The following is a 13308-nucleotide window of genomic DNA, read 5'->3' on the forward strand; positions in this document are numbered from 1 at the left end:
CACAAGTCGTGCCGGTCCCAAGCCCGAATAAATGGGGAGGGTTACGGAAGGAAGGGCACCCGGTGTAAAACCTCTGCCAAATAACATATGCGGACAACAATACAGATTTCCATACATCAGTCGAGGCCCGGGTTAATGACTGCCACCAGTACTGTTAGCCAACAGGGTGCTGGTGAAAATTGGGCTACTGCTGGCCAAAGGAGAAGAGGGGGAAGGCATGCCAAAAAGCAGAGAGAGAGGAGGAAGGTTAGGAGTGTAGTAGTGAGGATAGGAACTTTGATTGTTGGCAATATGACTGGTATAAGGAGAGAGAGCAAGTTGATATGATGGAGAGAAGGAACGCTGATATATTGTGTGTGCAAGAGACCAGACGGAAGGGGAGTAAGGCCAGGTGTATAGGAGGCAGGTTCAAATTGCTCTATCATGGTATGAACGGGAGGAGAAATGGGGTAGGGGTTATCCTGAAGGAAAAGTATGCCAAGAGTGTTTTGGAGGTGAAAACAGTTTCGGATACGAAGCTGAAAATTGATGGTGTAATGAATGTTGTTAGTGCATACGCTCCGCAAGTTGGGTGTGCGATGGATGAGAAAAAAACATTTTGGAGGGAGTTGGATGAAGTTGTGGTGAGTGTACCCAAGGGTGAGAGACTGGTGATTGGAGCGGATTTCAATGGGCATGTTAGTGAAGGGAACAGAGGGGATGAGGAAGTGATGGGCTGGAACTGTGTTAAGGAGAGGAATGCAGAGGGAGGAGCACAGGGTGACGTACAAGAGTGGAGGAAGATGCTCACAGGTGGATTATAGCCTATGCAAGAGGTCCAGTCTGAAGGAGATGAGAGACTGTAAAGTGGTGACAGGGGAAAGTGTAGTTAGGCAGCATACAATGGTTGTCTGTAGGTTGATGTTGATGATCAAGAAGAGGAAGACAAGTGTGACAGCAGTGCCAAAGATCAAATGGTGGAAGTTGAAAAAGGGTGACTGTGAGGTGGAGTTCAGGGAAGAGTTAACAGGCAGTGAAGAGTTACCGAACAGCTGGGTAACTATAGCAGAGATGGTAAGGGAGACAGCTAGAAAGGTGCTTGGTGTGACATCTAGACAGAGGAAAGAGGACAAGGAGACCTGGTGGTGGAATGAGGAAGTACAGGAGAGTACACAGAGGAAAGGCTGGCAAAGAAGTGGGATTGTCAGAGAGATGAAGAAAGTAGACAGAAGTATAAGGAGATGAGGAGCATGGCGCAGAGAGGGGTGGCTAAGGATAAGACATATGGAGAGCTGTATGAAACGTTGGATATAAAGAGGGAGAAAAGGACCTGCATTGATTGGCTAGGCAGAGGGACCGAGCTGGGAAAGATGTGCAGCAGGTAAGGGTGATAAAGGATAGTGAGGGAAACGTACTCAAGCGAGGAGTGTGTGTTGAGCAGATGGAAAGTACTTTGAGGAGATGATGAAGAGAATGAGACAGAGAAGGTTCGATGATGTGGGGATAGTGAATCAGGAAGTGAAACAGATTAGCAAGGAGGAATTCTGGACAGCTATGAAGAGGATGAAGAATAGAAAGGCTGTTGGTCCAGATGACATACCAGTTGAGGCATGGAGGTGCTTAGGAGAAATGGCAGTGGAGTTTTTAACCAGATTGTTTAATGAAATCAACCCAGCCACTGGGGATGCACAAGCCAGTGCATTTCTTTGTGTCGGTCCCAAGCCCGGATAAATGGGGAGGGTTGCGTCAGGAAGGGCATCCGGCAAAAAAATTCTGCCACATCACTTATGGCGCAAAAATTTCATATTTCCATACCGGATCGGTCGAGGCCCAGGTTAACAAAGACCGCCACCAGTACTGTTAGCCAACAGGGTGCTGGCAGAAACTGGGCTACTGTTGGCTGAAGGAGAAGAGGAGGGTGAAGGCATGCCCGAAGGCAGGAAGAGAGGAGGAAGGTTAGGAGTGTAGCAGTGAGGGTAGGAACTTTGAATGCTGGCAGTATGACTGGTATAGGAAGAGAGCTAGCTGATATGATGGAGAGAAGGAAGGTTGATATAGTGTGCGTGCAAGAGACCAGATGGAAGGGAAGTAAGGCCAGGTGTTTAGGAAACGGGTTCAAATTGTTCTATCATGGTGTGGATGGCAGGAGAAATGGGGTAGGGGTTGTACTAAAAGAACAATATGCCAAGAGTGTTTTAGACATGAAAAGTGTGTCTGAGAGTGATGTTTATGAAGCTCGAAATTGATGGTGTAATAATGAATGTTGTTAGTGCATATGCTCCACAAGTTGGGTGTGCGATGGATGAGAAAGAGAAATTTTGGAGCGAGTTGGATGAAGTTGTGGTGAATGTACCCAAGGGTGAGAGACTAGTGATTGGAGCAGACTTTAGTGGGCATGTTGGTGAAGTGAACAGAGGGGATGAGGAAGTGATGGGTAGGTATGGTGTTAAGGGGAGGAATGCAGACGGTCAGATAATTGTGGATTTTGCGAAAAGGATGGACATGGCTGTGGTGAATACGTATTTTAAGAAGAGGGAGGAGCATAGGGTGACGTACAAGAGTGGAGGAAGATGCACACAGGTGGATTATATCCTATGTAGGAGGGCCAGTCTGAAGGAGATTGGAGACTCTAAAGTGGTGGCAGGGGAAAGTGTAGTTAAGCAGCATAGAATGGTGGTCTGTAGGATGACGTTGGTGATCAAGAAGAGGAGGAGGAGGAGGAGTGTGAAAGCAGTGCCAAAGATTAAATGGTGGAAGTTAAAAAAGGGTGATTGTGTGAGTTTACGGAAGAGTTAAGACAGGCACTGGGAGGCAGTGGAGAGTTACCGAATAGCTGGGTAACTACAGCAGAACTAGTAAGGGAGACTGCTAGAAAGGTGCTTGGTGTGACATCTGGACAGAGGAAGGAGGACAAGGACACCTGGTGGTGGAATGAGGAAGTACAGGAGAGTATACAGAGGAAGAGGCTGGCAAAGAAGAAGTGGGATTGTCAAAGAGCTGAAGAAAGTAGACATGAGTATAAGGAGATGAAGCGCATGGCAAAGAGAGAGGTGGCGAAAGCTAAGGATAAGGCGTATGGAGAGTTGTATGAGAGATTGGACACTAAAGAGGGAGAAAAGGACCTGTACCGATTGGCTAGAGGGACAGAGCTGGGAAAGATGTGCAGCAAGTAAGGGTGATAAAGGATAGTGAGGGAAAGGTACTCCCAAGAGAGGAGTGTGTGTTGAGTAGATGGAAAGTATTTTGAGAGGCTGATGAATGAAGAGAATGAGAGAGAGAAGGTTGGATGATATGGGGATAGTGAATCAGGAAGTGAAACAGATTAGCAAAGAGGAAGTAAGGACAGCTATGAAGAGGATGAAGAATGGAAAGGCTGTTGGGCCAGATGACATACCAGTGGAAGCATGGAGATGCTTAGGAGAAATGGCAGTGGAATTTTTAACTAGACTGTTTAATGAAATTTTGGAAAGTCAGAGGATGCCTGAGGAGTGGAGAAAAAAAGTGTTTTGGTACCCATCTTTAAGAATAAGGGTGATGTGCAGAGCTGCAGTAACTACAGATGGATAAAACTGATCAGTCACAGCTTGAAGTTATGGGAAAGAGTAGTAGAAGCTAGGTTAAGAAGGGAGGAGAAGGGAGGTGATGATTAGTGATCAGCAGTATGGTTTCATGCCAAGAGCACTACAGATGTAATGTTTGCTCTGAGACTGTTATTGGAGAAATACAGAGAAGGTCAGACGGAGTTGCATTGTGTCTTTGTAGACTTGGAGAAAGCATATGACAGGGTGCCTAGAGAAGAGTTGTGGCGTTGTATGAGGAAGTCAGGAGTGGCAGAGAAGTATGCAAGAGTGGTACAGGATATGTACGAGGGTAGTGTGACAGTGGTGAGGACTGCAGTGGGAGTGACAGATCCGTTTAAAGTGGAGGTGGGATTACATCAAGGATCAGCTCTGAGTCCTTTCTTATTTGCAGTGGTGATGGACAGGCTGACAGATGAGATCAGACAGGAGGCCCCGTGGACTATGATGTTTGCAGATGATATTGTGATCTGTAGTGAGAGTAGAAATCAGGTTGAGGAGACACTGGAGAGGTAGAGATATGCTCTAGAGAGCAGAGGAATGAAGGCCAGCAGGGCTAAGACAGAAAATGTGTGTGTAAATGAGAGGGAGGGTAGAGGAATGGTGAGGATGCAGGGAGTAGAGTTGGTAAAGGTGGACAAGTTTAAGTACTTGGGATCAACAGTTCAGAGTAATGGGGAATGTGGAAGAGAGGTGAGGAAGAGAGTACAGGCAGGGTGGAGAAGAGTGTCAGGAGTGATTTGTGACAGACGGGTACCAGTAAGAGTGAAAGGGAAGGTCTACAAGAGGGTAGCGAGCCCAGCTATGTTAGATGGGTTGGAGAAAGTGGCATTGACAAAAAGGCAGGAGTCAGAGCTGGATGTGGCAGAGTTAAAGATGTTAAGATTTGCACTCTGTGTGACTAGGATGGGTAGGATTAGGAATCAGTATATTAGAGGGTCAGCTCATGTTGGACAGTTTGGAGACAAAGCAAGAGAGCCGAGACTGCATTGGTTTGGACATGTGCAGAGGAGGGATGATGGGTCTATTGGGAAAAAGATGCTAAGGAAGGAGCTGCCAGGTAAGAGGAAAAAAGGAAGGCCTAAGATAAGGTTTATGGATGTGGTGAGAGAGAGGACATGCAGGCGGTTGGTGTGACAAAGCAAGATGCAGAGGATAGGAAGAAATGGAAAGAGATGATCCGTTGTGGCGACCCCTAACGGGAAAAGCCGAAAGATGATGATGTTTAATGAAATCTTGGAAAGTCAGAGGATGTCTGAGGAGTGGAGAGAGTGTTTTGGTACCCACTGATCAGTCATGTCTTTGTGGACTTGGAGAAAGCATATGATAGGGTGCCTAGAGAGGAGCTGTGGCACTGTATGAGGAAGTCAGGGTGCCTAGAGAGGAGCTGTGGCACTGTATGAGGAAGTCAGGAGTGGCAGAGAAGTATGTAAGAGTGGTACAGAATATGTACGGGGGGGTAGTATGACAGTGGTGAAGTCTGCAGTGGGAGTGACAAATCTGTTTAAAGTGGAGGTGAGATTACATCAAGGATCAACTCTGAGCCCCTTCTTATTTGCAATGGTGATGGACAGGTTGACAGACGAGATCAGACAGGAGGCCCCATGGACTATGACGTTTGCAGATGACATTGTGATCTGTAGTGAGAGTAGGGACCATTTTGAGGGGACCCTGTAGAGGTCGAGAGATGCTCTAGAGGAGAGGAATGAAGGTCAGCAGGACTAAGACAGAATATATGTGTGAATGAGAGGGAGGATAGAGGAATGGTGCGGATGCAGGGAGTAGAGTTGGCGAAGGTGGATGAGTTGAAGTACTTGGGATCAACAGTTCAGAGTAATGGTGAGTGTGGAAGAGAGTACAGGCAGGGTGGAATGGGTGGAGAAGAGTGTCAGGAGTGATTTGTGACAGACAAGAGTGAAAGGGAAGGTCTACAAGAGAGTAGTGAGACCAGCTATGTTGTATGGGTTGGAGACAGTGGCACTGACAAAAGGGCAGGGGTCAGAGCTGGAAGTGGCAGAGTTAAAGATGTAAGATTTGCACTGGGTGTGACAAGGATGGACAGGATTAGGAATCACAATATTACAGAGTCAGAGCAGGTTGGATGCTTTAGAGACAAAGTCAGAGAGGCAAGACTGGGTTGGTATGGACATGTGCTGAGGAGGGATGATAGGTATACTGGGAAAAGGATGCTAAAGATGGAGCTGCCAGGTAAGAGGAAAAGAGGAAGGCCTAAGATAAGGTTTATGGATGTGGTGAGAGAGGACATGCAGATGGTTGGTGTGATGGGGCAATATGCAGAGGACAGGAAGAAATGGAAATAGATGATCTGCTGTGGCGACCCCTAATGGGAACAGCCGAAACAGAAGAAGTAGAATGAAGATGTGTCTGGGGAGACCCAGAAGGCAAAATATAACAAAGGAGGGTAGATGTTTGAAGACATTTTATGAAAATATTTGGCATGGAAGATGTGAATTCAGTAACAGGAGTTTGGAGTGCATTTACATATTCCCCAAGATATAAAAACTGGGCTAGGCTAGACAGAATTTACATTTCACAGGTACATGTGCATTTCATATCATGCGCCAATTATAACCAAAATAAACACACAGGGTAATGAAATAAAAATGAGACACTGACACTTTCCCACCTATCCGCTGAAGAGAGAGAAATTTAAGGAACGGGCAGTGGAGATTATTCATGAGCCATTCAAGAGGCTAGAAATTAATTTCTGAAAATATAACTTGGGAGTGGGATAAAATTAAGGTGGAGTGTAAAAATGGGGTGAAAATAAAAGAAAGGGAGCTATAGTTAAGAAGTTGTCTCTTTTGGCTTTTCCCGGTTAGGGGTCGCCACAGCGGAACTCCGGTCCGCTAATGATTGGCAGTAGATTTTTTTTTTACGTGCCGAGTTGCCAACCCTGACGCACAACCTTCATAGGTAGGTACTAGGCTATCGGCCCTAGGGCCCATACAAGCCTAGCCAAAAAAGGTACCCTGGCTTTCGCCACCCAAGAAAGTTATTTTCCTGTGCCCCTGTCGAGCAGAGCCACAGAAGTGATCCCCGGGGTGAATTTGCCATTTCCCATCCAATCATCAAGATTTTTCTTGAAGAGTACTAATGAGGAGTCAACGAAAGTACGCCCATTCACGCATGTCTCCACACAGAAGACAATCTAGCTGAGAATCAAAGTTAAGAAGTAACAAGAATTATTTAGAGGGACTAACAAATGTTGACGTATTGCAGACTAGGGGGGAATCTCAAAGAACAAGAAGAGGATCAACTGCAGAATGCTAAACAGAAAATAAGGGATTACCTCGATAATAAATAACAGTTTAGAAAGATTGGGCCTTTATGAAGTTGGAGCATTCAATACTAAACCATGACTATAAAAAAAGTGTTCATGTCTATAATAATTGCTAAAAGAATGGCAAAAGCAATGCCAAAATTGATAGATATGGATCAGTATGGTTTTGTGGAGGGGAAGCAAACATTTAACAATATTAACAGAACACTGATGATCCCAGTGGGAAACTGACTGCAACAAAATACTATTGTTGTTGGTGGGTCTTTATCCAGAGCAAGCATTTGACACAGTAAGTTGGGATTTTATGAGCAGGGCAATGGAAGCATCTCCATTTCCTGAGAAAATTATAAGGTTGATTAGGAGGATATATGAGGGGTCGGAGGCAAAGTGGGTGGTGTCCTCTCTGAAAATTTCTGCTTCAGCAGAGGAAACCGGCAGGGACGCCCTCTTTCACCTATGCTATTTGCATTATATTTAGAACCACTGGCAAAGAAAATAAGGGACTAGAAATTTGAGGATATAATTGGTATGGTAGTCAAGAAAAGCTGGCTCTATCTGCAGATGATATAATTTTATACCTGACAAAACCAGAAAGACATTACAGTGCTGTGGAACATTTTGAGACAGTTTCAAATCTTTTTAGGATACAAAATGGCTAAAACAAAGGCAACAGAGGTAAAACATGCACTCACATATGAATTGGTTCAGCAATAACCATATTTATGGGGACACGATAAGTATTTAGGGGTATGTATTAAAAATTATTCTGGTGTGACAGTTAAGGATATGAGAGAAGAGACTAAACAAAAGAATCAAAAACTGAAAAATGGAACCTTTGTTATATGCATATGGACAGTAAGATACAAGCAGTTAAAATGTTTTTTGTCGCATTAGTCTTACACATGGGTCAGACATATTTTTATCAACCACAGAAGCTGTGGATAGCAATTAATAAAGAGCTGACAGACTTTATCTGGGAGAGTAAGATGTCAAGAGTCAAATCAGATAAGAGGATTCTTCCAGTAGAACAAGACCGATTGGGATTACTCGATTTGAAGAGATATTTCACAGCTACTCAGTTAAGGCTTGTATACATAGCACAAGCATAAAATTATAAGTCAAAGTGGAAAGGGATGATGATGATGATTATGAAACATAAGGGAAGCTCAAGAAACAAGGAAACACTAGTCCTTTAAGGAGAACAATAATCATACAGAATATTAAATCTATAAAGTAGCAAAATATGTCCCAATAACTAAGCCAGCATGGGAATGGAGAAAGGAGATTCTGCCAATAAAAATGAATACAATAAGGGATATACAGAATAGGCAAGAGGGGGCTGAAATTTATTGGAGAAAACTGGCAAAGGAACCAAGGTATTGGGAACAAATAACTAGAGGGGGAAAGATGACAGAAGTGGAAGACACCAAGAATTTATTTGGACTTCAGGTTTGAGATTACTCTGATATTAATCCTAGAAATAAATGGGGGAGTCCTAAATGAAAGAACAGCACTGGTAGAGTTTTTAGTAGAATCTAGAAGAAAAGCTGCCATTAAAAAAAAAGATTAGTACAGCATATAAAATACTGCATAATAACTGTAAGAGTCATATCAGAGGAGGTTAGAAAGGAGTGGGAAGAGAGTGGATAAGCAATTCACAAATAATGTGAGGATAGATAAATAAATATATATATAGAAAAAGGTTACACGTCGTGTTACAGACTACAGTACATTTATAGCCAAGGAGTTGTATACTAAAATGACACATGAAACTGAAAACAGCGCAACATACAAGCAGCTACTCTGTACTGGAAACACAATACACACAGCATTACGGAAAACTGAAAATTAAAGTTAACAATTAAGAAGTTTCTATACATATGATCAGTTTCAAAGTGGTCCATGCTTTCTCCTTCAGACCAAGGGGATATCTACTGTCTTGGCAACTTTTTTTCTTATTTGCTAGATGCAAGAAACAACATATTGTACTGAAAGAAATTTACAAAAATCAACACAGATTACTGAAATTGCCACACCTAATGACTACAGTATCTTACATAAAAGACCAAGTTACCAAATATCAAGACCAGAAAACAGCAACGTAGAATAAAAACAAACATTGTCAAGTTTCAGTTGTAACAAGAACTAAGACAGCTAAAAAGATCCCAAGCATACTTAACTATGTTAACAATACAAAGTGTATAAACTGTAGAAAAAGGCAATTCTAGGTATATTACAGGTGCTGAGAAAAAACACCTAGCAAACAAAGACTGAAGAAAAATCGTTTTATAAACTTGAATTATGTCCTGATTTAAGAATGACGTTTATTGCCATGGCTGTATTGAAACAGAGAAATTACACAAAGGTAAAATTCACACTTCACTTAGCATGAAATATTTCACATCTTAACCTACAAAGCAAAACATACTGTGGATGACGAATTCCAAATACATAAGCAAGTGAAGACACTTTCCTTACGGTTTCAGCTACTTCCAACATCAGAAACTTGAATCTCAGTCTAAACCTTGTTTGCAGTTTCAAGTTGGTCATACTAACTACATACAAAGGAACTATGAAAGTGCAAAACACTAGGCAGAATTCAAATTCAAAACTCTAGCCAGGACACCTAAAATCACTGCTTCTCAAATTCTGACTCTGATTTCTAACTGGCATATGAAACTACAAACAGTATAAACATAAAAGTGTGAACTACCTGGCAGAACTCAAATTCAAAACTATGACCAGAGCACTACAGTCAAAATTCCACTATGATACACTGTTGGAATATTCCTCAAAACTTACTGGAATACATCTAACAGTGTTTTCACTTTCTGTGACCAAAGCCTATAGAAACAGTTTCATGTATACTGTGACAGCATTACAACATTGCTATTTAGAGACAATTAAGACAAGGTATCACACAGCAAATTGCCCAGGTATAGTACATACCTACCTACACCCAACCTAAAGCTTTCCTAACTCTCTGTCCACAGTTATTGTCCGCTGTCTGTTATCCCACTTTTCTCAAATTCATCCTCTTCAAACATCCTGTGACATAACAATAATGTCATAACTCTTCATGCCGCCCATAATCATATAATGTATATTCAAAATGTCAGCCATATTAACTCAAAACTGTCCATATTTCACCCACTCACAAACTATGGCATCCTATACTTGAATAAGATGCAATGTATATCCAACATACATGTTTGAAGAGAAGAGACTAACCACATTCAGGATGGGCCTAAGATGGCATTACTAATTTCACTTTACCAAATATCCCGTAAGGTTTATCATTACCATGTGTTAATGAACTCTTGATGTACACATATTTCCTTCTATTTTCAGCTGTACTAGTGCTGTCTGTACTGCCCACAGTCACTGTCTATCCTACTCTTAAAATCTAAGCAAACATTGTTTTGCATGCTTAACAAGTGTGTGTATACACACACACACACACACACACACTTTATATATAACATGATCCTGTTTTTACAGCACATATAGTTGGTCTGTGCTATAGAAAACCACTACCTACACATTTCAACTGTCCAGATGTCTGTATCATATTTTTGGTTTAGCCCCGATAAAATCTGTAGTTTTCTGGAAAATCCGTGGGGACTGAATTCACTAAATAATGACAGACATAGCAGTTTCAGAATTCATATCCTTCAATGCACGGCAACACATTTTTTTGTATTCTAGCAACTTTATAAAGATCTATAAAAGCAATACTCAGAGGACGTTTGTCTCTCCATTTTTGGCCAAAACGTTTGTCCTAAGAGGTTGATAACGATGCCACCACGTAAAACAATAAAACCGTATTACAATTAAGACTGAATTACCTAAAGACTGACACAACCTTTCAAGACTTTAAAGTCATTACTCTGAGATGCTTTATGCTGCAAGTGTTCTAAATAAAATTGCGCCATTACTACATCTCACACACGTTTATTTTACCAATTCCACATACAGTAGACAATACTACAGTAAGTAGCCCGATGAAGAACACTGAATGCAAAGTCATGAGATACTGAAAGTGAAACAGAAGATCAAGAGACAAAACAGGGCCTATGGTGGCTTCTTTCACATCATGCTTAGTCACGTTCTCAGAGATCATTAAACATAATTCATTCAAACTGAGAGTCGCAAAAAGTTATTGGTCAACTAAAATGCAACACAGTGAGTTCAAGCAGCCAAAAGTTTTAGTTTTTCGGCTCAGTTGGTTGGTGACTTTGCAAGTATCCAATCCACAGAGAAAACAAGGCTACTTATAACACCAACAAATAAAAGCCGGCAATACTACCATTTTGCTTTTAAAATAATAAGTAACTTGCTCATTCAACATAACTCTCTTTTTCAAGATGCTTTACCTGAAGGTAGTAAGAGAAAAACTGTACCCACGTTCTGTCATATTCACCGTTCTACTTTCACTGGAAAACCAAGAAAAATATTACGCAAAGTATCCCTTACAACGTGAGCGTTCCCGCAACCTCAACAGACGAATCTGCACATGCTCACAACAAGGTAGAACGTGCACCCGCAACGCTCTTCTTAATTAAGGTGTCATCTCAGGAACCTAGCATTAATATATTATTTGAGCATCATACTGGTCAACTAAGCAGATTTTTTTTCCTTATGTTTTAGTCTGTTCGGCATACAATTTACGGGTTTCTGTAAAATATTTGAGATCTGAAGGTTACCACCTGTCCCACTTTGCGAGGGACAGTCCCTCTTTGGGCAGTTGTGTCCTGACAAAAAGTAAAAATGGCAAGTGTCTTGAGATTTTATTTTAGGACAAATTTATTTCCTATATTTTATGTAATAGTTGCATAAAACAGTTATTCTGTATCTGAAATACCTAAATGTTATAAGAAACAGAATAAGCAACTAAAATGCTGCAAGAATAAACTTTTATTTAGGCAAAAAGGTTAAGTTCTATCCTTTGTACTGGCCGTGGGTATGTGTCAGCCTGTAAAATCTGATGTTTGTACCAGCAATGTCCCACTTTAGCCATTTGAAAAGGTGGTAACTGTACTAGATAGTGAGAGTCATTTGAGTGTCAGACTTCATATGAGCGGCGCTGTAGTGCATTAAGAGGTTCTCCAGTTCAATTTTCGGCTGGGTGCATTCTGTATGGAGTCTGCATGTCTTCCCTGCGATCGCGTCATTCAGTTTCTTCCCACATTCCGAAGTTTCCTGATAATGATAAATAATAATAATTTCCGTTTCCTGATAAACAAATAATAATAATTAAAATAAAGGCATCCTTCAGAAAATACACGCTAAGTTTGTAAGAGCAACGTTTAAAATATGTCCCTGTTTTTGGTTTTTGCACACCTCTCCCCGTTATTTTGACTTTGTCCAGGTTTCTTGTTTTAAGAGGATGAGAGCTATGGCGGCATAATGTTGACAGAAAAGACTCTCTTACACAAACAAATCTATGTGCATAAAACATGTATAGTAACTGAAATATTTCTGGTACGAATTACGGAACACGGTGTTATGGCACATAGAAAACGAAGAGGTGAACAGTGGTAAAAAAAAAAAAAAGTGAAAAGCCAACAAAATATCGGTTAAGAAAAACGGGAATCTGTACTGGGTAAGGGCTTGATATGACAAAGGTTTTGCATTTCTGATGGATAAAAGCCTGGGAAGTGGATAAACCATATTGATATTAGTCAGTAACAGCAAGTTGTCTGCGTTGCAATTTCAAGGCAGTGCCCGTCCATCCACAATACATGGAGTTGGGGTGTCACTTTAACGAGAACAATCTTCTAGAGCCAAAGTCAAGTGCAAGAAATCTCGACAAACACTGAATTAATGAGGGGATAAAGGCCCAAAATAGCGAGACAATTTAAATTCTGCCCCTAAAAACTTAGAAAGTTGCTACAATAACAGGTATTGAATTGTTACGCATTTTCTGAAGGATAACACATCTTAAACGTATGTCACTATTTAGTAATATTTGTTACTTCAGTCATCAATGATTTGTCAGAAAACCACACATTGTATGAGGAACAAACCAAAAATAGGAGGCAAAAATTTGGATAGTTGAGAGGTATATCGCTGGGTGGTTAGTCCTGCTGAGGTAGTTCATCCACACCATACACTTGCACCTATTGCTAATTTAGGTTCATAGGTATGTACTAATCTAATGACCCTGGAGTGTTTACAAGCCTAGCCCATAGTATTACCCTGGCATCGTGCCACCCAACCTTAGTTCCTAGTGCCTCTGTCGAGTAGAGCCACTGGAGTGATTCCCGGGGTGAAATTTCTATTTCCTATCTACTCATCAAAATTTCTCTTGAAGAGGGTCAGTGAGGTGTTCTGCTTGACATGTATGGGAAGTCTGTTCCATAGCATACACAGTCTCTGTGAGGTTGAGGTCTCTGGACCGTGTGGTGCGGAGGGATTGGGATTTCTTTAGATTTAGAATTTCTA

General features: G+C 41.6%; 1 protein-coding gene across 1 annotated transcript in view; it reads right to left on the minus strand.

Annotated features, from left to right (window-relative positions):
• The window catches only part of PSMA2 (proteasome 20S subunit alpha 2), a 278647-nt gene extending 267274 nt beyond the window's left edge, over positions 1-11373 (minus strand). The window contains exon 1 of the mRNA XM_044064813.1: positions 11238-11373. Coding sequence (XP_043920748.1) covers positions 11238-11278 — 41 coding nt within the window. The 5' untranslated portion in view covers positions 11279-11373. The remainder of the gene's footprint in view (positions 1-11237) is intronic.
• Positions 11374-13308: the final 1935 nt, after the last annotated feature.

This window comes from Protopterus annectens, chromosome 3.part0 (assembly GCF_019279795.1).
Source record: "Protopterus annectens isolate FY-2018-M chromosome 3.part0, PAN1.0, whole genome shotgun sequence".
Taxonomy (NCBI): Eukaryota; Metazoa; Chordata; order Ceratodontiformes; family Protopteridae; genus Protopterus; species Protopterus annectens.